This window comes from Triturus cristatus, chromosome 8 (genome assembly GCF_964204655.1).
Source record: "Triturus cristatus chromosome 8, aTriCri1.1, whole genome shotgun sequence".
Taxonomy (NCBI): Eukaryota; Metazoa; Chordata; class Amphibia; order Caudata; family Salamandridae; genus Triturus; species Triturus cristatus.
In genome coordinates this window covers 188,376,563-188,402,831 of record NC_140591.1, presented here as the reverse complement: position 1 = coordinate 188,402,831, position 26,269 = coordinate 188,376,563, and the positions used below count along the sequence as shown (strand labels likewise).

The 26,269-nt window shown below is 46.4% G+C and overlaps 1 protein-coding gene across 2 annotated transcripts in view; it reads left to right on the top strand.

Annotated features, from left to right (window-relative positions):
* The window catches only part of CHAF1B (chromatin assembly factor 1 subunit B), a 237,299-nt gene that overhangs the window by 34,990 nt on the left and 176,040 nt on the right, over nt 1–26,269 (top strand). Inside the window, exons 2-3 of one of the 2 annotated variants that reach the window (XM_085621289.1) lie at nt 7,775–7,901; nt 25,090–25,222. In XM_085621289.1, the coding sequence (XP_085477415.1) occupies nt 7,776–7,901; nt 25,090–25,222 (259 nt within the window). In that variant the 5' untranslated portion in view covers nt 7,775. Of the gene's footprint in view, nt 1–7,726; nt 7,902–25,089; nt 25,223–26,269 lie in introns of both variants that reach the window. The other variant, XM_085621290.1, reaches the window with a different exon arrangement.

Here is a 26,269-nt window from a genome sequence, read left to right as displayed (position 1 = left end):
CCTGTCACAGGGAGGTGTGACCACCTCCGAGGCAAGACTTAGTATATTGGGCTGGGGTGGGTGCCCTTGCCAGCGCCACCAGACTGCTTTGAAGAGCACATTTGATGCCCTCCTTGCAAACTCCAGTTTGAGCCAATTTAGGGAGCCCTTGGCTCCCGCTCTGGAGAGAAACTGGACAATGGACATGGAAGTATCCACCCCTCTGTCCAGCTCCTCCTCTGGGAGGGACCCTGTCCCTAGGGTACTTACAAGCTTACTTGCAGGTGGTTCCTTAGATTCCTCGCGGGACATGTCTCAAGCCTGAAACCACATCACTCTGGACACTTGGCCTGGAAAAGAGACTGCATCAAGGAAGGACTCATGCTGCTCCTGGTCTCGCTGTTCTGGAACTGTGCTTCTTCCAGGATCTTCACCTGCCCTGTGGGCTTCAAATACACCCGAAGTAATCTCCCTTGAAGTGACTCACCTGCATCTGCAGACACCATAACGAAGCTGGTTGGTCTGCTGCTCCTGACGTCTCACAGACTTCCTGACGTTCAGCAACACATGTGGTGGTTCTGCAACTCCCTCATGGCCTGACCTGTCCTCTCTGCAATATTGAGTGCAGTATCCCGTGAACACTGTGTCGACTTGCTGTTGCCAAGTTTTGTTGGCTGTGCACTCCAGAAATCTTCGGGGTACAATAAGCCCAAGCATCTCTTCCTGCTAAGTACAGCGTCCTCACCGCATCCTCTGCACCGCGGGCTGGCCGCCTTCTTGAGCCGCTCGAGATACTCTTGTGGCTCCTGTGCCTTTGACTTGTGGGTCCTCCTGAGGGTCTTATTCTGCTTCAGTGGGCTCCCCTGCTTACTCGGGGCCTGCTTTAATTCTGCTGCTGCTGGTGAGTCTCTTGGACCTTGCTGATTCTGACGTTGCTCCTTCGTTTTCCACACCAGATGCGGCTACCAAGGCTTGTTGGTGGTCCCGCCAGACACCCACCACCTAGTCACCGACATCCGACATGGGACAGCTCGTGCACAGCTCCTGGTCTTCCTCAGCATCTCCTAGTCCTCATAGCTGCAGTGACACGGTCACCGCCAACACTTCTGAACCATCCAACATAGGTGGGCATTGCTGTTCCGTGCATCTTGGTCACTCCTGACTGGTATAGACTCTGTCTCCTGTGCTTGCAGGTTCTTCACTTACAGAATCTACCCTTGGATTCCATCGCTCTTCTTCACCCTTTCTCCAAGTCTTCCTTTGTTGTCTACAGAGGTTTCCAACGTTTCTTCACCCCAATGCAACTGACTTCCCTGGTGTAGGTAACCTGGTTTCTGGGGCATCCACAGATGGGGTGGCTCTCCAACCTTCTGTCCTCCAAGGGAATTCTTCGGGGTCCTGTAGGAAGCGTCTCTTTATTCTGCAAAACTGCAACCGCGATTACTCCATTGACTACAATTGGGCACGCATTGTTCCCACTCTGCAATTGAAGTATTGTTTATTTGTGTTTATATCCGGATAGGTGATAAACCAATGTGTTAGTGAGTGTTGTGTAATAAATAGAAGTATTTTTATATCGACAATGTTTTTTTTTCATTTAGCCTACACTACATGATTAAACTGGTAAAACGAGCTGCTTAACACAACTTTAAGATGAGCCTGAAAGCTGCTCTCCACACCTACAACTTTGGGAGCTTTCTATGGTTTATCAAAGACCACTAAAATCTCCATACGGGTTGCCTGGATTAGTGCAAGGTGCATCACTTTAAGTGTGCATTATATATTAAGCAGGGCCATACTGGGAACCAAAACCGGCCCTGGCAAAGTGCTTGGCCGGGGGCTTGAGGGAGCGGCCGAGCTGTGTCACGCCGGTTTTGTTCGATTTCGTTACAGCGGCCGATATTGCAGTTATGCTGCAAAAACAGCCCTGTAACAAAATCGCCCCCAGGGGACCAAAACCGGCTTCAAACCATGGCGAACCACCAGGGAAATGCCCGGTGCCCGCTATGGCCAGTCCGTCCCTGATACTAAGCTACCCTTCTACAGCATCTTACTATCTTGGCTTGTGGCAGTGACCATATGTACTAATGACATGGCGCTGGTGTGCTCAATTTCACAATTAAATTTATGTGGGCGTCAGCTGAGTTAGATGGGGTTCTGGGGAATTGTTATGACACTCTAGAAAAATATTCAGCAGGATTTTTGCCTTTCCCTGGGTGGTCAATAATGAGGAGGCATCTTGGCATTAGGATTTCCAAATATTGTCAATAGTGCTTGATGATCAATCACCACTGTGAAAGGCTTTCCATATAAGAACACATGGCCACCACATGCCAAGCCCACACCACAGCCAAGCTTTCTTTCTCAGGTTGTGAATAAGTATGTTCAGTTTGTGACAAGTTTTTACTTGCTTAAGCCATGATATGCCTTCAGGCATTTGGCTGTCCATTGTGCTGAACAAGAATTGTGCATATCCCGACAGGGCTAGCATCAACTGCAGCATCTACATGAAGGTTGGGATCAAAGTAGGCCATTTCAGTGGAATTTCTGATGGCTTGCTTGATTCTCTTCAAGCATTCCTCACAGTGACGTGACCATTGACACACCACATTCTTTTTTGTCCCCTCTCGTAATGGCATGCTGACCCTGGCAAAGTCTTGCATGTATCTAGAACAGCAACTGGCCCTCCTAAGGAGTGAACGTAACCTGGAAATGTCTTTTGGGGAATTAGCAGTATATAGCGCTTGCACTTTTGTTGGATCAGGAGTCCACCCCTATCAGAAACGATGCGGACAAAGAGTTTACATTTTCACTATCAAACCAGCATCATTTAGCAAACAACTTACTTGCATTAGAGCTTTGTCATGCGCTCTTTGGGTAGCTGCGAAGACTAGTTATGTCATTATTATATTTAAAGGTATTTACAACAGGCTTTATGGTATGTCGAATGAAGTCTTGGAAAAGATCTGCAGCAGAGTATACACCAAAACTCAGTTGCTTATAGTGAAACAGACCAATATGTGTTGAAAAGGTTTTAATATACCTGCAAATCTCTTCCGGTTCCAACTGGTGACATCCTTTGTTTAAGTCGTGTCGGGAGAAAAACTTCCCACTATTCAATTGAGTTATCATATCAGCAATGTGCGATCCTGGATGATGTTCTGTTACCTTGTTGGCCTGACGCAAGTCATCATAAATGTGTACAGCTCCTTGATGGTCTCTTTAAGGCACTACCACTATGGGAGAAACCCATGCTGTTGGACCAGAGGAGCATTCAATTATAGTGTTTGAGCAACAAATGAAGTTCTTTTTCAACAGCTTCTTGCAAGTGAAAGGCAATTCGTCTGTGTCTTTGGACAATAGGACACTCCTCCTCGTTTATATGTAACTGTAACTTCATAGTTAAGAGCTTTCCTAACTCCCAAAATAATGAAGGAAATGGACTTACTATATCGTGATGAGCATTCAAATTGTATTTTACTGATATTAGTCCCATAGCAGCAGTGTTGAAACGGAGCAGACAGGCACTTGAACCTATACCTTGAAGTACAGGGATAGATGCTTGCACCATTGTTTTCTTGTGTTTCATCATAGCTACGAATGAACCTTGACTTTCTAAAGGTGTAGACGCAGCCGCTTTAGTTTTCGATTGCGTAAGTTGTCTTAATGGAGACAATTCACAATATTTCTCCTCTGGCTTAATGTTTATTGGTGCACCGCTATCAATTATAAAAGGTATCAAACACCCTTTTATCTTTAGAATAATCTTCGGACAATGTTTGTAGGTCTTTGGTGCTTTTTCATCTTTATCTTTTTCATCACTTGAAATCGATACTGAGGAACTCTTGGACGATTATTTTGATGACCATCAATTTCGTTTGGTGTCGATTTGCCTCAGTTGGTGTGACCACGTGGCCTAATGGCAACGCGTCGAACGTCATTGATGCAACGCTCGGTCGACCATTTTGTCTTCACTCTGTGACGCACTTACTTTTCCCCTTGCCTTGCAAACTGTCACAAAATAGTTTGCCTTGCCCCAGCCTTTGCAAATCTTTCCCATGGCGGGACATTTATTGTCGTGTGGAAACGATAATCCACATCTAAAGCACATTTTCTTTTTCTGTTGAGACATCACTTTGCGCCCCTCAGCTTTATGCTTTGACTTACTCTTCATGTTCATGACTGACACACACTGGGCAACTCTGGCCTCCATGTCAGCCGATTGTTGATCACGCTATTCAGCGCAGGCAGCCGTGAGCATATGTCCTTAAAGAATCTGACAGACATCCATCTGTCACTGTGGGGCATGTAGCTTCTGCATCATTAAATTAATTGAACTTGTAGTGCTTTAGGAGGAGATCCAGTCTTTGAACAAATTCCTACTCTCTGGCGTACTTGACTGAAGGTGTATTGTTCATAGTCTGCATTTAGCACTGGATTGAACTTGACTTTCAAAGTTGCTTTGTGATTGCATGCCACTTCGCCATCCCGTTGTGTGTATGTGTGTATGTGTATATATATGTATGTATGTGTATATATATATATATATATATATATATGTGTGTGTGTGTATATATATATATATATATATATTTTTTTTTTTACTGGTCTCATTTACACCATCACCAGCCGTGTTCTTCAGATACTTGATTAACTTTTTGTTTTCTGTTTCCTCAATTGCGTCTATGAAATCCTCAAAAGGCTCTAGCCAAGTAGTCCATCTATTGCCAATATAGTGTTTTTTTTGGCAGTATCAAATGATGGCGATTTTCAGCATGCTGGAGCAGTGTAACCATAAGTGGACAACAGTGGTCTTTCTAACGCCTCTTTGTGAACTGGCTCATGCAGTACATCTCTAGAGCTTTGTGACCTGCTGGCTTCATGGTCAACCTTGACAGTTTGAGGACATTTGGCCTCACATTTGCTCTCCATTGGAGCTCTTTATTTTGATGTAGATCTATGGAGTTGTTCCGAGCTCCCATTTGGCAGCTTTTGGTGGCAGGTGCTTTGTTTATGGACAGCTTCACAAGCACAGCCCCCTATTTGGGGCCACTCCACAGCAAGAGGTGGTTTGATGGCTTCCTTTAAGTCGAGACGCGGTTACGGGTGCCGTCGACAGGTTTATCACGACCTGCCCGATAAACTTTTGTTTGGAAGTTAACCCTTTGTGGGGGAAACGTTTAACAAGACTAATAATGGGACGACTATAAGAATACAAGTGTTTACCTACATTAATGGTGGGGACAGGGGTCCTCTATGAGACATAAGAAAGGGACCCACGCGATTTGCCTTGAAAAAGTCCGGATGGACGAAACACGTGTCGGCTGTTATGTGTTGTAATGAAATTTGGACAATTCTAGAAAAGAATAAACAAATGACAATTAATGAAATTCTTTGATCTGTTTGTGGACTTTAAAAATTCTCTAACTTTTTTGATGTATGAAATTCGTGTAGGACTAATACCTATAATGTGCCTCAACTGATGTGCAATTAACCTTGTTAATTATACCCGCTCACGCGCACTGCATGCTACTGAAGTGTAATTGCTGCAGCCAAATGTGCACCAGTTAACTGAATGACTAGTACAGGTCAGTGGCTCTGGTGTACTTGTCTGTACAGTTCACAATAATGGGAATCTTTTCTGCCTTGTTTAATCGGCCTTTCTTTGGGTTTGTGAAGAGAATTCAAGCAACTGTGTTGCTTGAGAGCAGCTCTCCACATTCCGAGGTGATCTAAAACAACCTGGCACTGTCTCCTTCCTTTTTTGATCTATGTAGCAGGGTGCAGTGCCTTATGTGGCCAAAAGAGTTCCCAAGGGATACCTAGTGACAGTCTGTGGTTCTACACCCTTTCATTGTATCATACACACTACAGTAGTAAATGTTGCTGTACCCACAATAATGTAGTGCATAGCCAAATACTTATAAGGTCCGAAAGGTGAGACAGATTGCATTGGAAATGCTTGTTTATACATATGTCACCCCTAAGGTATGCCCATTGTGCAGGGTGCATTGAATTTCAAATTTAGAACATGTTCTTAATTTTTAAGGTCTGCCTCTCCCATTGGATACCTTTGGGTTACCTGATTACCTTATAATAAGTGCTAACTTTTGATTGGGAACAGATAGAGATGTCAAGTTTCTTCTCAAATGAATTGTAAATTAAAATCATTTTTAATTTTAGTCAGATTTTAATTACAATTCTGAAAATGCTAATATTAAAGTTGGTATTTTTATTGTTCTAACCATTTGGCACCTGCTTTGAGTCCTGGGTCTCATGACTGTGAGTATGTCTACTGTTGAGCTTTGTGTATTCTACCAGCAGTGAGACAAAAGGTGTTAGCGGGATGGGCTCTCCTGCCAGGATGGCTGGCTGTGAAACTGTTCCTTGCCCCAACTCACAATTCAAAGGGCTTGCTTCCAACACACTCACAAAGGACCCTGACACTATCCGTTTGCCACCCCAGACTTCTTGAAGCCTAGGCAGGGGAAGGTAAAAACTTTCCAGACCCAGATGTGGGGATAGTATAGGAAATTCCCCCTACACAAGCACACTTCAAAGGCCGACTCCAACTATCAATATTGAACCCTCAGAATACTACTTCAGTACATTCCAGGACCTGTGTGAGACTTCAGAAGAACTACCTTGAATCCCAAAGTACTGCCCTTCTTCTACCAGAGGACTGCTCTGCTGTTTGAAGGAGAAATAGATCATCTCCTTAAACTCTGGTCCACCAGAATGGACTCCAATGGCTGGTTAGCTGGCCTCCTATGTAAGCTACAGGGATAAACCCAGCTCCAGATATGTTGAACCCTGCACCTGGCCTCTTCTGGAGTGAGTCCCAAGTTATTCCCCGGTCCTAGACTCTTGAAAGTGGCGTTAGAAGTGCTGCCCCTGCTTAACCCTGAAACATGGGACTTTGAAGCTTTTCACCAAAAGTGCCAGAAGTACTGACAGAAGAGCAGAAACTACCTGCCAGCCGATCCAGAACTCTGCCTGCTCCTGGACTTTTCTTCAAGAGCTATTCTAAGTCCGAAGGTAAGCAGATAACTGGCCTAATCCACCCCTTGTATCTGACCAGCTCTCCATTGTGATTGCCCATATCTTTTGACTTTACTCCAGTCTCACACAACCAGATACCCGCTTTTGGGGCTTTGATCTTTAAGTCACTATTTTACACTAAAAACTTTAATAGCCCATAACTCCGGTTCTATTGGTACTTAATTCATTTTCATGGGATTTTATGTATTCTAATTCTCTATTTTTGTAAATTTGTTTGGGATTTTTCTTGTGTTTTCACTTTATTACTTTGTGTGCTGCATAAATACTTTACACATTGCCTCCAAGTTAAGCCTGATTGCTTTAGTGCTACCAGAGGGTTGAGCACATATCAATTTAGTGACTTTTGTGGTTCACCATGACAAAGATTGTGGTTGTTGCGTGAGTAGAGTTTCACCACCTGAACCCAAAACCCAGTTTGTTAAATTATATGATATTTCAGGATGTATCTCCGTTTCTAACCTTTACCATATTGAGTAAGTCTTGGCTGTTTGACTTCGCTACCTCTGGAATGTCAAGTAACTGTCCTGCTGAATACTGACTAGTGCCCACCACTGACTGCCCAGTAACAAAATGGCAAAATATTGTTTAGACAGCTGTCTTCAATCTTTTTTCAAAACTCCTCTTTAATGTTAATATTTGTTATATGTTTAATTTAAAAATAGATTTTATTTGTTCTTTTATGCAGTGTCACTTTGAACTTGGAAGTAACCTGATCCAATTCTTTCTTTGAAAGGATGAAATTTATAACATGTGAAATAGCCTGGCACAACAAAGAACCTGTGTACAGCGTAGACTTCCAGCATGGTAATGATGGCAAAATCAACAGACTGGCATCAGCAGGAGTTGACACTACAGTTCGTGTAAGTTTGATACCTATTATAGAATTTATATTTTAAGATTTAAAAAAATCATTGTTTAAAGAAATGTATATGGACTATGTGAGATGGTTATTCCTTTCTGGCACTGCTTTCATAAGTGTAGTTACAGATACAGCAGAGAAAGGCATGCTTGATAAATGGCATAATGGCAGGCATAAATGACCTAAAAGGCAGTGACTACTGCTTCTGAACTTCGTAAAGTGTAGCTTAAGATAGCATTTGTTCTAAAGCTACATTTTCTTAAAGTAAATCTGCCAGATTGAGTTTCTTTTTTAAGAAGCGATTCCTCAGTTTAAATTTAAGGGGATCCTCGATCGAGGTTAGAACAATTGAAAGATAGCCCATTTAGCAGAGGCTTTTGTGGGTCTCCACTCACTCACCAGTTTAACTGTCCACCTCCTCCAAGTGAGAAAATAGGGAAGCAAAAACTGAAGACTATTGTATGCGCAGCGAGGCAGAGGAGTCTTTTTCTCTCCTGGGAATCCAGAACTGTTTCATGTGAAGGGACTTGGATATCAATAACTGAAATGAATAGAAGAAAATGGCAAGGGAGGCCTGCAGGAGCATTAATTGGGCAGATTGCAGAAATGTTTTGTTTTTCTGCACACTGACTTGTACTCGTAAGCTAAAAATATAGAGAGATTCAATAGATAACATATACCCTACCATTCTCAGTTCCCATATTTATCACAATAAAAATTATACCCCACATGTGAGTGGGACTATGACATGGAAAGGACTAAAACATAACCATGAGGAGAGTAAATGTTATTTGGGAAAGATAGACTTTTGTGGTGGTAGTTGCCTTCGTTATTTGGGCACAGGGTCGGCCAGTCCCAAACATTTCTGAAAGCTATAGACCCATGGGAGTGGTGTGGCTTGCTGGATCCTACCACTTTTTTCTTACCTGTAAATGTCAAACTGTGCTTCAGAATTCGGATGTCCTTTGCACATCTGTGACTGAAAATTCTGGAAGTCGCAGGGATTGGAATAAATCCCAGCACTCACTGTTCCCACCCTTCTGATAAAAAATAATGCCTCGTGTGTCAGTGGGCCTATTGCCACAACATAAAAAGTTTTTATTAAAAAAAAAAGCTTCAGATCATCCTAAAAGGCATTCTTTTGGGATGGGGTAGATGCATTTTTGGGTCCCGGCCCGCTCGCACCAAGGGCAACCCTACCAACCTCGCACATTTATGAAAATGAATTTAATGTGGTAGTCTGTATCCATTTTTACCCTTCACATCTTGCAAATTACCAAATATAGATGAAAAAACTAGGTGTACTTCTATTTATATGATAAACTTTGGAACATGTCCGTCAACAGCAAATAGTTCTTTCATCCTTCATACAATTCTTCTAACACAAACCGTACCACACATTTGTTGATGACCCTGTCATTCTAGACATGAACACATCAAAAGTGGCTGTGGGAAGGTAAAAAGTTTTAATGTGGTATTCACAAAGTAACAGTTTTGGTCTTTTTCTTTGTGTGATAAGGCCCATTACATGGGGGTACCATGTTTGAGAGAACACAGGATAAGCCATGCAAGTCAATTCATCCTGGATACCCCGGGTCTCTAATTTTCAGAAACTCCCAACATTGGTGAGGTTCCTTGAGTACCATCGGAACTTCCACCCTGATTTTCTTCAACCAAGAGTCCCACACCTAGAATTGGGGCCATAAAGACTTTCAGATTGAGTCGTGGATGCCTATCCATTTCTGAAAGCAGCCCAGTAGCCTGCAGCCAACCAGGAAAATGAACACTTGGCTGAATGGTGAGTCCAGCCATGGCTGAGCCCCAGAACATTGATCACACTGAAAGCACTTTCAAGTTTCATTTCAGTGAGGGAGGCGTGGCTAACTACCAATGGAGTAGGCAGCAAAGCTTCATGCTTCTATGGGGAAAGAACCCCCTTCTGCCACCACCCTGAATAAAATGCCGGCCTAAAAGCCAGCGCTGGCCAGACACAGACGAGCACCCCCGGGAGCCCTGAGACCACTGGCCAGGGCTCTATGCGGCTACAATATTGAATAAACGACTGTCCTCTATGCTCCTGAGAGGCGGCCCCTGCAAGATGGTGGCTGCAGCCTGAGCCCTGGGCCGCTGACGGTGGTAAGGAGGCAATTGAGGTCTGGTGTGGGCCTGCTGCTTCTTGCCTGAGGGGGGTTTGCAGTCAGTGACTGCCCCCTCGGCGAGACTGGACTGCTGCTGAAGCGGATCTGCGGGGCTGGGCAGATTGGCGGCCCTGGTTCGAGCCGGGGGGGGGGGTGGGGTACTGACCCTGCTGGAACTCCCCTGCACTTGGGAATCACGGTGGAGACATGTTGATGACCTAATACAATATAAAAGGGGGCAAGGGATTTGATAGAGGAATTTGGATCTTAGTCTTTTCTGAAGGTTAACTGGCAGAAGTTGTTGCGGTTTCCCCTGGAGGCTGGAGCTCCTCTGCCAGATTGCTTATGTTACCTCCGTTGGGAATGTGACTGCTTGCCATACTGCGGGGTGGAAATATGATGGGCAACACCTGCTGAATGGGAATGTGAGACAGGCTGTCCAATCCCTCCAAGCAAGCACTGACTTCTGGCGAACACTCTCATTGTCAATCGCTGGTAGAGTGGCCCTGTTCAACATGGTGGCCCTCCCCGACTACTATACCTTTTCACTAGGCTCCCAGTATGGATACCTAGGGCAATCTTTAAGGAGCTAGACTCCCTCCTGACGACGTTCCTTTGGGGCTTGGGCCGCTGCTGGGGTGGCCATGGCTAAACTACAGTGCCCATCGGTGGTGGGCTTGCAGTAATGTAGGTTGAGTTCTATTACTTAGCGGCCCAACTTCAGTGGTTTACCCTATGGATTGCAGGGAGACTCTCCCCGGGTGGTATATTGAGACCACTTATCCCAGAGCTCCCTCCATTAACGGGGGCAGTACTAAGGACGACTCGCCCCACTAAGGAAGACATGTCGAAGTTTCAGATGGCACAGCATTGTTGGGCCCAGGTCTCGTACTCCTCAGCCATTCCCCTACAGATGCTGAACAACTTGCCCCATGGATAGCTTACGAGACTGGTTAGAATTGGGAGTTGAAAAGGTGGGTGATCTATTTTGCGATGGAGTACTACTTGCATTCAAAGACATAAGGGAGGAAACTGACTTACCCTGAAGTCATTTTCTCCTGCACAGGACGGGGGCTGTCCGATTACATCCCAAGTTTCCCAAGTTTCTAGGAATGTGAGATTCAAACTGATTACTTGCTTCACATTTCATAAGGCGTATCTGACCCCTAAACACACAAATACTTCCATACAGAGGACACAGCCTGTCCACTTTGTGGAGAGATTGGGGCTGTGCTGAAACACATGCTGTGGGACTGCCCAATTGTGGTACCATATTGGTAAGAGGTCCCAGGAGTGGTTGCACACAAGTTCTAGGGAGATCCCCTGCACGATAGCAAATTGTCTACTTAAGTGGTTTCCCCACACAACTCAGACTATAGAGTAGATTCCAAGACATTGCATTCATACTCACAAAACTAGACATCACGAGAAACTGGAAAGCTCCTAGAGCCTCCAGAAAAGTGGGATGGAGGAAAGAACTGGGTAGGTTATGAAGGGGAGAGACTGCTCAGGGAAGCTAGACGAGTAATCCACCCTCTGCATATGACTAGGGCGTGGGAAGCACTGGTGAACCCTCTTAGACACCATGATCCAGACTCTCAGGACCCCTCTCCAGTGGGCTCGCCAGCCCGTACCCCCCTCAGCCTTGAACACCGCGCCTACCAACAGCTGCATAAGAATCTCAGTTAGGAGTGCTTCCCTCTCTGCTCCGGAGACCAGCACCAAATTCAGCGCAATACAAACCTAGATGGCCGACAGGCCACGTTATACTGTGATAAAATGTATGGCTTACGGCTATGTCATTGCTTTAACCCTGCAAAAAAAAAAAAAATCCGTAAAAAAAAGACTCATTTTCAGTGACGTCAGGGTACATAGTGTCTCGTAGTCATTGAAACTGAAAAAACAATCTCTGGTTCCCATGCAGCCAGAGGTGGTGGGCCTGACTGGGAAATCCCTGTAGTGTAAGAACTAGAAAGAGCTAGTTATGATCAATGAAAATCATCCTCCGATACTATTCGCCTTCTAATGTTTACCACATCCAACAAGATTACTTAGTGGTCATCCAGTGCATGTTTGCCAGCAGTGATTAGCTCAGTGAATCATGCTGGTTTATTAACTGTCATGTTTAAAAATGGTTTTGTCACTTTGGAATGTCTTCACATAGATAATACTTGAGCTCCATAGCAGCAATGCTGGTGTCACCAAGATAATAATAATAAAGGGCATTTGTAAAGCGCACAACTACCTCGAGCGAGGTGTCAGAGCGCTAGCGCCGAAGACGACCAAGAAGAACCGGTCTGCTAATCCCTTATCTTAAAGAGCCAGGTTTTCAGTGTCTTTCTGAACTCCTGCTCGGAGTTTAGCATGCGTAAGTAGGGAGGCAAGTCATTCCACAGTTTGGTGGTTCCCACCGAGGACGACCTTACCCCCCCTGCCTAGCTTTGGCGAAACAGGGGGCAGTGAGGTAGTGCAGGTGATTGGATCTTAAGGACCGCTTTGGTGGTACGAGCCGAGTCTCTTCCTCAGGTAGCAAGGGCCCCTGCCCTGGTTGGCACGAAACACAATTGTTAGGGCCTTGAATCATCATAATAATAGTAACCAGTCTGACAAATGCCACATTTATCGCTCAAATATCCGTAATAAAAATAATTTGAAATTCCATATTTTTTCTCCAAACATCAGCTTAAGAGTTCTGAAAATAAAGTTTCTTTTCAAATAACAAACATTTCAATTTTGGTATACATTTACTACTTTAGCCAAACAAAAGCTTCTAATTTAGCAGTCTGGCTCTAGCTGACAAGCTACTCTTTGGTGAGAGAGATTGTGAGCCCTCAGTGTGAGGACGTGACCTCCAAGTCCCCAGCATGCCAGCTTTGTTGTCGAGGTTACGTCCTCCACAGTAAATGGGTTTATGGAGAAGGAAGCAGGAAGACAGAATTTTGTTTAGAACACAGTAGAAGTACAGAAATGTAATTAAAAAAGAAGGTTATAGGAAACTGGCTCATTGTATGGTATACCAAAAAGAGGTATGCTGTGCAGAGTGTCCAGGAATTCCCTTTCTAGTAGACTATGGGCTTGCAAGGTCCAAGGCAGCGCTATTAGATCACCTCCTGCTCACTAGGGTGACAGGGTGTGGTGCTGCAATACAGCATTGGGTGCCCAATGTTAGTCAATGGAGATAAGTTGCAGGTTTGGACTGGGATGCCAGTCGGGCTGAAACAACCGGGGGGGTGGGGAGGGCTCTGGCCTCATACATGGGGACACCTTTGGTTCTCCTCTTCGCGGGCCTGTGGTTGCGGGTGCAGAGGTGTCCTTAAGCGTTGGGGTTTTGTCTCTGGAAGAGGTTGCGAGGGCCTGCAAACGGAGGCTGCAGTTAGCATCAAGAAGTCCACAGTGGGGAAACTCTGAGTGGGCTTTGAGTCTGGAGGGTCTGGGGACCACGTTGGCACAGTTGGCCCACTTCTGCTCCGGTTAAGCTGCTCGGGTGCAGTGCTGCTTTCAGGCGTCTGGTTTTTGCTGCCTTGGAGCCTCAAAGCTCCGTCTTTGGCACTTGCAGGATCAAAGATAGCAGCTCCACTGTTACCCCAGAATTCCTGGTTCTTGGGTGAAGTGCTGGCGGTTCTCCCAGGCTTTGGAGACAATGTAGCTGCATGACAAGTCGTCTTTTGGTGAAAATTTTGAAATTCAGCAGGCAGGCCGGCAGGGTTGGCAGCAAGTCAGTTGGTGGGGCTTCTGTTTTGCTACTTGTGACTCTTCACGTCTGTATTTTTCTTTTGGTTGGTAATATCTGCTTTTTTGGTACTAGGGTCTCCCCATAGTACTGGATTTAGGCGTGTTAAGGGAGTGTAGGATAGTAGCCAATGGGCTACTGACCTCTAGGTTAACTACGCCCCCTGTATGACCACTTCCTAAGGGAAGTTGGCATAACCCTGTCCCAGAGTTCCCTAAGTTTGCCATCACCAGGATGGCTAACTTTGAAAAGTTGCCTTCACTTCACGTAGCCCACCTTAGGGGTGCTACTGGCCTGAGGGTGGACATGAATATCTAATTTTCCTGTCTATCTGGGTGCCACAGGGCTCTAGACAAAGGGGTGGAGGAGTGGGGGGGACGGCATTCTCTCCTGTGCTGGAAACAAGATTTGCATACCAAAGGCGGTGAGCTCTTTGAAGTCCCACTGCCTTGGAATGCTAATCTGCAGGTCATCCTGTGGGAGGGGGTGTAAACACCCTCTGCCTGAGCAGGCTTCGTCTCTGACCTCCTGAGAGCAAAGGCCCTCACCTTTGCAAGCTAGAAACTTGTCTCTAGTATCAGGCTGGTGAAAACCAGTCAGCCAGCACACCCATAGCTGGTAGGTTTTCAGGGGGCAACTCTAGGGGTGCCCTCTGTGTACATTACATCATGCACCAGGCAAAAAGTGATAGTGACCGTGTCAAAAACAGGCCCTTTTTCTACAAAGCTTAATTAATTTGTGCCTTTCAGCTGTTTTTCTTCTTCTTGCCCTTAGGGCAGTCCTCCTAATCTGTTGGCAACAAGGCTGTGTTATTCCTGAAACATAGGCTCTGTTTGTGGCATAGATAGGATATTAGCAAAACCAAAGGATAGGTTACTATCAATGATGATTGGAGAAATTGCCGGCTTTCTTTTCTTAAATTGAGTGATCTTTGGTTGCTTCTAGCTACATGTAACTGAGTTTGCCATGTTGGTGCTGCACATACAGCCTTTAATCTGTTTGTATGATCTGCCTTAATTAACTTAAACTGTAACATTTAGCCCCTAATAACTTTACAAATCCTAAGTCAATTCGTATTTTTTTAACCATTTTTTCATTAGCATTTGATATACAGAGCATTTACATTTTTAGATATATAGCATATCATTTGGGCACTGGCTCGGGACAAGTAGTAATATTGCGGTACATATCGTCGCTCCCCAAGGATTATACATTGTTGTTCCATGTATAACACGTCAGGGCGACATGTCAAGCACAATACACTTTGCATCTCTTTAATCAATAGAATATAAATAATCATGCGCCTGAGCCACCAGGCATTAGTCTGTAGGTACTATCCAGGGTAATAATACTATATTTCAATCGTTTTGCATTGTCTCATGGTTCTTCATCTATTTTTAAACTTAAACAGTGTAATGCAAAACTTATGGCAGTTATTTGGTGGTAGGTGGTACAGAACAATAGTATTTTCTTTGTTTTTTAACATTCAGACGGGCCGGTATATGTTAGCAGCTGTCCCACCCCTGGCTTACTCTTCAGGTGTGATCCCGTTAGTTCTTGGCAGGGGAGGGATGAGACTGTGAGTCTCTTAAGTTTTCCAGTACAAGTATATTGAATGATTCACGTGTATATATTCCGATGTAATGCCAACGGTTTCGTTGTCAGACTATAGATAGTAAATGTCTGTACCGGCAGAAATGTAACATCCTTTCTCGTTTTATGTATATACGATTTCTACAAGCTATTGTAGTGGCATATTAATACTGGTATCTTGTAACTTTGTTTGTGTATGACTGGACATTCAATAAAAACATTGACAATTTTTTTTTCTCAGTCCAAGGCAACTGGGAGCCAACCTAGCTAATGTGAATATATATGGGATATGCAGGTACTTCAGTTGCGCCCCGCTCCCCTTCGCCCCCCACTTCCAGGGCGCACATAAGGGAGATTTGACCCGTGTATAGAGTTCTGGTCCCCTCAGCCCCCCACCCGTCAATCTACTCGTCCGTCAACCATGGTCATTATCAGACAGCGGGAGTTTCTGACAGTCGTACCCTCAGAGTGGGTTGCCATCCTGGGCGAGTCGGCTGTATCCCCACTCGGGTGATCACTCACCTGCAGTCTCTCTAGCATAATACTCCACGTCTCGCTCAACATTTTCTACAGCGCAAACAATGCGCAGGCGGCGTTCATCTGCAAAACCCCATTCACACACATCTGCCTTCCATTTAGTCGTACAAGGGGTTGCAGACTGCTTCCAATGTATAGCTATTAGACGTCCTGCCAAACCAACCCCAGTGAGGTAAATCTGTACTGCATGCGGGTCTTTGGTTTGGCGGACAGTAATACACCTAAAAGGCAATGTTTAATCAACATCTTGACTGGGAATCTTGTTAAATTCCGCAAGATTTCCAGAATCTGTCTATTAGGGGCGGAGGTGAGGACAGTTCCAAGTCATATGGTCAAAATGAGCTGGTCCCACTCCACATCAAGGGCATGTCAAGGCATGTGCCGGGTCAAATCGTGATAATCTGAGGGGGGTCAAATAGATGCGGTGCAGATCATATAATTGAGTGAGTTTAAATCGTGGGTTGCTGACCACTTCCTTTACCTGTGAGAACGCTCTTTTCCACTCCCCCTCTGTTAGAGGTGTCAGCAGGTTGTCCAGCCACCTATTCTGGACCCTAGATAAACCTACTCTACGGTCCACCTTCAAGGCTTAATACATTTGAGAAATCAATCCTGTAAAGGAGCCTGGGTCCAAGATTGTCATCGGGGTGTGGGGCTCCTCAGGAAATGTGGTCCATACTTCACGTGCTGTTAGTTTAGCGTACTGTAGGAAGTGACCTGGTAACTTTTCTCTCGCATCCACAAAAGAGAGAGGTTCCATTTAAGTCTAGGTCTTCCGCTGTTACACAGCCACCATCAAACCATCCGGACATATCGATCACAGTCTGTAGATGACTGAAGTTGTGAAGCCATGTTAAGGGTAGTGACCGGGGATATGGGGCCTTCCGTAATACAAGGGTGACCGCGCGCTCCCAGGCAACATGGCTAACCACAAATGGACAATCTCGGGGGGAGTGGGCGGGGGGGTTCTTGAGCCCATCATCAGGTATCGTGGAAGGACAGCCTCTGCGCACCATTCCTCCAATTATTTCTTCTATGTGTTTGGTCCCTCAGAGCACCATTGTGCCGCGTACTGGAGGAATCTGACAAGATAGTAAAAGCTGTAGGTCTGGAAGGCCAAGGCCTCCCTGGTCCATATCCAGCTTTAACAGCTCCAGCTTCACTCTACTGCGTTTCCCGGCCCACACCAGGGAGAACAAACGGCTGTTCAGGGTAATGAATGTAACATTGGGGATTTGACAGACTGAGTTTTGCAACACATAGGCATTGCTGCAGTAGGGCCATTTTTGCTAGGGATACGTGTCCCATAACAAATAGTGGGAGGCGATTTCAGAAATGTATCGATGTCTCTAGGCCTGTGAGGGCCGCTTCCGCATTTAAGGCATATTGAGCTTCGGCTGTGTGGGCAACATGGATACCTAGATAAAGGAAATGATCGCATGTACATGCAAATGTAGAGGCGGGGAGTTCTGTAATATCTCTCCCAGCTAGATCTGCCCGGGGGAACATAACCGATTTCTGGCCACAAGTCTGCAATCGCATGCGGTCAATGACCCCCTGGAGTGCAGCTGTCCTATTGGGTTTTGTGTGTAAATTTGGGTGGTGTCTATCCATTGTGCCATCTAGCGCAGTCTCCTGTCCACAAAATTTGGATTTCCGCATATGGCAATAGTAGTTTTTCCAGATATATATATATATATATATATATATATATATATGTATGTATGTATGTATGTATGTATATATATGTATGTATGTATATATATATGTGTGTGTATATATATATATATATATATATCACTGTCCTCTATATTTGGGGCATAGACATTCAGCAGACATATTTCAGTGCCATGTAACACTCCATGCACCAGAAAATATCTTCCTACTATATCTGCTATACAGAAAAGGACCCAGAAGGGACCCTGCGGTGCCACCCTGATTACCCATCGATCATATGTAGTGTGGTGGTGATCATCTGACCTCTCCTCTTTTTGTGCAACCTTTGAGTTTCCAAGTCTGACTAATGCCTTTCCTGCAACATAGCTATATGTATCCCATGCCTGCGAAGATTAGTTTTTACTCTATATTGCTTCACAAATGAGTTGAGCTCCCGTACATTCCATGTTATAAAATTAAAACGAGCTATTTATCGTAGTTCTTACAATAAGTCTGCTGTACCCCCCTTGCCAACACCTTCATCTGAAAAATACACCATACTCAAAAAAAAAAAATCCCATCCCACCTGCCGGTTAAATTAAAAACACACTGTGCCTCCCCAATCATAGTTTAACCCACAACTCCCACCCTGTGACTAGGGGTGAATCATAACAAATAGTCACCCCGCTATCTAATTACAAGAGACCTTCCACCTGAAATATAAATACGTATACAGTGTCTTACAAACCAGTCATTGATCTCTGTGCTCATCCACACCACAACCACGCCACTTATCTTTATGCCGGGGCAAAGGATTACCCTGCCTGTTCTACTATATGTGAGGTATGATTGCACCCAGCCGCACCGCACTCGGTCACACTCACCCAGCTACCAGTCTTAACCGAATTCAACCCAGCGATGAGAATCAGAAGTGAAAGCAAAGGGGCGGTAGGGAGGAGAGAGCAAGAGGACAAGAAGAGCTCAAGAGGAAGAAGAAAAAAAGGGGGATGAGAGGGTGAGGGGAGCTGGCCTGCCACATAGAACATCTGTGCCCTACCTGCCAGTGTGGTACTTCTGCACCAACCTTATCTGTAATGAGCTTGAGTTGTATTTCTAGTTCCTCCTGCTCCTCAATCGCCAGTGCTCCTATTACCACGCAGTGCAGTGGTACACCCTAACTGGTTCCTTGCAAAATGTTCAGGTATTAGTGGTTTGGGGGGTGTCCTCCACTACATCTCCCGTGCTAGTTTCCGAGTTCGCAGCAGTCGCTACCTCCTACCAGTGCTCTGCTTCCTCATGTTCAGCCAGCAACAACTCTGGGCTCACTCGAGATGATTGCACCCCTTTGCTGTCCGATCCCACTCGTTCGAAGTCCAAGGACCCACCCTGTCGTAGTACTACTCTTTGTGCAGACCTCGAGGCACGCCTGCTCAACTGGCCATGTTTGTTTGTCTTCCGCGATGACCAGAGCTCCGAATGTCGCCCTTCGATGCTGAGGCCCTGCCTGCTTCTCTCACCTCCAGCCTGTCGCAAGCAGTTTCAGGCGTGGTGAAGTAGTGGGTGCAACCCCCCCATGTATGACTTTAAGCTTTGTGGGGTAGGGCAGCATGTACTGAAAGTTCATTGCCCTTAGCTTTTGCTTCACGCCACCAAAAGACATCCTCTGCTGCTGTACCAGGCGTGTGTAATCTGGAAAGATGCTGATGTTATGATTTTGAAAAACTGGCTCTTCACCCTGCAGTGCCTCCCTAAGTATACAGTCTCGATCGCTGTAATTAAGCATCTTGGCAATAAAAGTGTGTGGGAAGGCACCCACCGGTGGAATAGGGACCAGCGCCCAATGCGCCCGTTCGATCACAAAGTGGAAAGAGAAGGGAGCGGATGGCAGTGTCGTTTTGATCCATTTTCAAGGAAAAGCTCTGGTGTATTATCCTCGGCTCCCTCCGGGAATCCCACAATGCACAAGTTACATCTGCGGGATTGGCCTTCCGCATCTTCAGCTCTCTGCTCCAATACTGGTGTTTTCTCCGTTAGGGCCATTTTCAGGGTGAAGACCTCGGTCTCCAGCTTTGAGACTTTTTGTTCAGTAGCCAGGTATCGCTCCGCTACCGCCCGCAGGTCCACTCTCAATAGACCAACATCGAGGGAGACCGCATCGATTTTTGCCTGTACCGTCATGCTGGAGGCTTCAATGGCAGCACGAATCTGAGCACCAGTAGCGTCTACCTGAGCGGTCTGTCACTGGGGGTGGTTCATTGGCGCATCCGGGCGCGATGCACCACCTTATGCTGTGTACTGGTCTATCTTGGTTTGCTGTGCGCCCCACCTCCCTGCGGCCTCTTTCCCCATGATCGTGTCTATGAGCTCCGTGGGTTCGGAGCAGTGTTGCCAATCCTCTCTGGGACTTGGCACACATGGCCGAGGGGAGGTTTGCCCGGGGATCTCCAAGGTCCTGGCGAAAGCAGGATTCCTTCAACAGCTGCTTATTACATTCTGCATCAATGGTCATCTGCAGAAGGGGGGGGGTGGGGGTCATTGGTTCGTAGCAGGTATGTACTGTTATATCCTCTGGACCCTGAGTGAGTAGCTCTCCCCTTTGGTATAGAATGCTGCAGGGTCACTACCTTAGCGACTTGCCTCAATGGGCCAGTGAGGGAGGAGTTCATTGCAGGGGGAGGACAACCATAATTCCCAAATAAAGCTATGCTGCCACAATTCACCACTTCCTTCAATCACTGGAAGAGTACCTCTTTTCAAGTCTCCTCTTCCATTGAGCCATTAGTACGCTTGTGTCTCCCAGGCTCTTTGCATACATTCAATTGGGGGGCGAGCTCGGAGCCCCAACAAGACAGAGCCGGTGAGCGAGTGCTGCGCAGGCAGGCTCAAAGGTCTCCTGAACAGTTAAGGGGAGTCTCACCTTGTACTCTAGTAACCCAGGCTGATCTGCAATCTCTGCCCCTACCGCACCTCACCTCGGTTCCATTAGGGTATCTGTCTGTTTCAGCTGTTGCAGGCTGCCGAAGGGGGGGGGGGTGGGCTGTCGCCTGATCTCCTAGTGAGTGGCCCTCCCCGGTTAATCAGCGGTCCAGGCTCGCCTCTCACCAAGTCGCCGCACCGGAGCACAGTGTAGTTTGGGTGCTGGCTCATGTTTAACTTGCTGCCTCAACATGTCGCTGCCCAGGCCCACAGCGGAGAGCCCATCCGGCCTCCTATCTAGTTTCTAACCGTGGACTGGAGTCCACTGCCTCCGACTGGTCTCCGCTCCCCTTTTCGATCTTCCCCATACACCTCGGGTGCTCGGCAGTCATCTGCCTCTGCGTCGGTCTCCTCGTATCTTCGGCGGATTGCCGCAGCATCCCCTGTCTGCGGTGGTACCCAGCGCGAGGAGGTTCAAGGCCTCACCGCAGAAGCCAGCAGGTGTAGATTGCTCTGACGTGGTCTTATTCAGCTGCGCCCGTACGTTTTAATTTGCGCCGCTCATGGCTGTAAGACCTTCTCCAGAAGGCAAGGGGGTAAAGCCCCCACACTGTGGCAGGATGGGCAGGCTTCTGTAAGAGTGTGAGCGGGCCTGCTCCAGAGCTCCTTACAGTGCTTCCGTTATGGCCGCCATCTTGGCCATGCCCCCACATTGTCTATTAGTGTTATTGAGTTTTGGCCCTTTCATCCCAGTAATCGGAAAATAGGTCAACACTCTAGAAAGGTCACACACAAGATATTTTTGCAGTTTATTACAGGCAATGAGTGTATCAAAGCTTCTTTCAGGCCCTTCGACCTCTGGACATTTCTGGTACATTATTCCTTAATGGTGGTTCCTTGCAATCCTTTTTCTATGCTGGCTTTGCAAGCTCGTGTAGAGAACTGCTCAGGCACATCCTTAAAATGCCTGGGTTTCTCCAGACTAGGTGCTCGGGTGTCATTGTCTTTGACTCATTGAGCTTCACTTACTGAAGATAGCACTCCTTTTGTCGTTTTTTTTCTTTCTTCCCACTGTACACTTGGCAAAGTGCACACTACAGCAGAGCCTCAAGTTTGGTCCGAAATGCAACATTCTGTAACTTGAGCTATGAGCTTTAAAGAGTGGTGGGAGATAGGTGGTGGCATGGGTGCCGGTTGTACAATGGGGTGGGGTTGAGGCTGCTATTGCTCACATAAGAAAGAACCAGAAAGTGAAGTAACCCTATATTCCCCTCTGGCACTGAGGAGGCGTGAATTGGGTATGGCCTAATACTCTTTGCCAACTCCTGCTCATTTTTGTTCTGCAGCACACAAAGCTTGTGGTCATTGTAGGAAGCTGGCTTTTTATGTAGTGTACCAAAATGAGGTACACTATGGGGAGTCCAGATACCCCTTATTGCTTTACAGGGTTTAAATTAATAGTCCCAAATGCTTTGTTTTGTGGTAATGTGGACGAGCACTTTAGGGTAGTGTTAGGCATTTGTTGTACACAGTCCATAAATGAGACCATCCCTCAAGAAGAAACTCGACCAGTTTAGAAAAATAGCATATATTTCTATGTAATTTTTGACACCAAGATCGGGTAACTACTTCAGACTATCTCAAATTTCACAGTAGAAAAGGACAGCTGTTTGATATGAGGCATGAGCCTTGAACGCGGTAATGTTATCTTATGGGAGAAACATTCACTGCATAGGTTCACTTACAGATTACTTACATGACTGTTCTTCTGGACTGAAGGTAAGTAGGAGCCAAGAAAGCACCAACAGTTCAAGTTTGCCTGCTCTCGGGTGTCCGGGTGCAGAGGTGCTTTCAGCGGTGGTAGTCTTGAACACTACACGGTAAAGTCAGTGGGGAAAAGAAACTGTAAGAAAAGGTTGCAAGGATGGACTGGGAGACAAGTCTGGCAGAACCCGTGGGTGGTGGAGCGGCTCTACTCTTGAGGGTCTCAGGACCACAGAAGCACCATTGGTTTATGTGAGCCTGAGCGGGGGAGCTCGGTAGCAGGTGTTATGTCCTGCGGGTCGATGAGTTAGAGGCTCTCAGTTTTTGGTGTACCAGCAGAAGAGGGAAAAGAAAACAGGGCCACTCTCTGTATGAAGCTAGCCCATCTCATAGTTCCCGTGACGTGCAGGTACGTTTTGCCGGTGATGGTGTTCCGACTGAACACAAACAAGCCTAGGTACTTGCAACTGGCTGCAGTACCTCGAGTATTGTTGCAGGGAGCCCTAGGGGGGACTGGCGTCTCCGAACTTTGCAGGAAGACTGATCTGACCTCTTGGAGCATGAATATCTCTTGTTGGGGTCCTGCTCCCTCAGTGGGTCTGGGGGTCGACAGAACAGTGTACTGTGCAGCTACAGTCTGCCTGCTGGTGCAGGGGAGTAACTCTTCCACTCCAAGGGAGATGCTGCAGGGTCAAGGAAGTGCTGGTCGGTCCTCCAAGAGTTTGGAGTTTCTGCTGTGACGATTATGGACGAGTGTGGGTGATTGTCGGGAGAGCAGCAGTCAGGCAGTGTTTGCCCCAAAGTAGATGCTGGTCCACACTTCACATGTCTTTGGCTTTTTTTGTCCTTTAAACAGACCAATCTTAGTTCCTGGTGTCAGAGGGCCCACCTAAATACTAACTTTAGGGGCTTTAAGGGAAGTACGGGTAGTAGCCAATGGGCTACTTACCCCTGGGGTCCCTACACCCCCTATATGACTAATTCCTGTGGCGAGTGGGTTTAACACTGTCACAAAGTTCCTAATTTCACCAAAATCTTGTTGGTGTAATCCTTCTTTTATGGAGTACATCAGGCAGCCCACCCTGTGGTGTGACTTGCCTGGTACTGAACCACTCCTTGCATAGCTAATTTCGTGCCTGTCCTGGTGCCAAATGGGCCTCAAGGCAGGAGATGGCATCTCCCTGGTCTGGGGGAAGCCAGTGTCACATATCAAAGGCGGCAGTGGTTTTGAAGCACCTGGTCTTGATCTGCTCAATAACTAGCCATTCTACTGGAGCAGGCATGGGTTCTGGCGTTCAGGAGCATGGGCTTTCACCTGCAGGGCGTCAGAAATGTCTGTGGTGGCAGGTTGGACGATACCAGTCAGCCAGCACACTAAGAAGCAGGTAGGTTTTTCTGGGGGCACCTCTAAGGTGCCCTCTTGGTGCATGTCCTAATAAACTTGTACTCGAAACAGTATAGATTTATTAAGACCAGGTGTTTGATACCAAACACCATAGGTTTCAGTAAAGGCATCCTGTAGCTGGGGAACTCGTAATAACCAGTGCCCAGTACATGGACTTAAGATGACTTCCCTGTTCACTTGTACCATCTAGTATTTTAACTAGACAGCACAGGGCCATATCATATCATGCAGATATGCCCATACATGTAATATAATGCAGTCTGCCTTAGGGTTATAAGGCCTGCCGTAGGGGTGGCTTAAATATATTAGATGCAGAAACTTTGGCATGGTACACAGTGAGTGTACCATGTTAAACAGTCTGCCTTCAAGTTGCTTGAGGGTCCCATAATACATGCTCTCGGGACCTCTGGTTCTCTCATTTGAATTTGTTGATCATCCTGGCCTTTAAATGTAAGAAACATGGGGGACTAAGATTTGCGATCTTAGCCCCTCAATTCTGGAACTTTCTGTTGAGATTAGATTCAGTGACCTCTTACGTGAAGTTTAGGAAACAGTTAAAGACCTGGCTGTTTCGCCAGGCATATGACTAATCTAATCCACTCACTGCTGCAGCATTCCCTAGACTCCAGCACCATGAAACCGTTTGGTGTACGTGCGCTTTACAAGTTCATATAGCATAACATGCCGCAGCACTTGGGGACCCTTTTTAGTAGCCATGCCCTAGGTACCAGGGATACCATTTATGAGAGACTTAGTGATGCTAAAGTGTGTGCCAACTGTACCACAATTGGATAATTTTGTTTTAGTGAAAATGCACTGGCACTGGAGCCAGATTATCAGGGTTCAGTGCACTGTGAATTGAAAACCAGCACCTAGTAGTTCTTTTGTTGGCAAAACGGGGGGTGGGAGGGCAACTGCAACAAAATTCCAGTTTTCCTACATTCCTCTTCTGCCAAGTGCTGCTGTTTTGAAGGATCTACAAAATGCTGCTTGCTCATCGATGATACCTTAATGATGGTCCTGTATTTGCATTGCTTTTTCGCTCATTTATGATTTTGGAAAGATCTTTTGGCAATGGTATTAGTGTAGTACTGGCGCTAATGTGGCCTCCAGATTTGTATATATTTTTGAAGATGGTTAAGTGAGCCATGGAGACGGAGTGTAGCATGTTTCTTGTCCCAAGAGAGTCCTTTGCGTTCCTCATAGGCTTGAAGGATTTTTTTGTTGACATGCGAGGCAAACTTGGTCTGTACATGTGAGTGCATTTGGCTGTTTGCTTGTATGTGGAATTTTTTCCTTGATCAGAGAAGTGGTACAAGAGTTGAATCATACCCTACGTGAAGACAACTGGCAAAAGGTGTGATCACTTGGCTATGCTCCATTTGTTTGTGCAATGAGATAAATGTCTCAATTTACCTGTTCTCGTTTTATACATTTTATTTTTAACTAGATATGGAAAACTGAACGAGGACCAGATGGAAAAGCAACTGTGGAATTCTTGTCTAATTTAGCCCGGCATACGAAAGCTGTGAATGTTGTGCGCTTTTCTCCCGCTGGTGATGTTCTAGCTTCTGGTGGAGATGGTGAGTACCTAGATACTGTGCCCTAAATACTTTTGTTGCATGTGCTGGTGAAATAAAACTAGATGTATTTTGGCTGTTTATGGAATGTTGATTTCAAGTCTAACCTCTACTGATAGAAAGAGCAGCCTAATCATTCAGGACTTAAGGTAAGTATGGAGCAAGGTCCAAGGCCTCACCAACGGGCCACCTTCTGGAGGTTCTGGGGCGTCCGGGTACAGAGGTGTCACGGTTTAGGGTGTCCCATTCACTTCAATGAGAGAACGGTCCAGTTGCAAAGAGGTTGCAAGCAGGGACTAGGGGACTTGTCCGGGGGAACCCACAGCGGGGCTCGACCCTTGAGCTCCTCTGGCACGGGGTGATGCATTTGGTCCACTTCTCTTCTGGCTGTGGGGCTAGAGTGCATTTGTGTCTTTTGATGTTGGATTCTGGTGCAGGAGTCTCATGCGGTTGGAGGGGGCCTTCGGAAAGAGGATGCATACGGCGACTGGAAGTCCAATTTGGGCAAACCCAAGTTTGGGCTTGGCTCTTGTAGGTCTGAGAACCCTGTTGGCACAGTCACCTCCCTTGTACTCGAGCACGTGTGCATCGGTGCCTCAAGGCGTCTGGTGGCTGCAGTCAGACTCACGTCTTGGTCTTTGCTTTGCAGAAGAGGGACAAACCGGACAGCTGGGCCACTCACAAAGTGATTCTTTCGGTCCCTGAAGTCTCTCAATGTGAAGGTCTGTTTTCCTCAGCGTTGGTGTCCGGACTGGGCACAACAAGCATTGACTGCTGCATGGGGTCTAGGCACTCTGGGTATCAGCCCTGTGCGGCCCTGGTTGGTCCTGGTGTCAAGTGAGAGGGCAGATATGACCTTCAGGAACACTGGGTCTTCCTGTGTTGGGCTAGCTGGGGAGGGACAACTCGGTGAACTGCACCGTGCATCTTTGGTGCCCGCAGCTGCAGGGAAGTAGCTAATCTACTTCAATGGAGTTTCTTTTACAATTTGTGAAGCTCTGGCAGCCCTCTGGATTGCTTGAGGTCTGCACAGCGGCAGGCCAAGTCAGA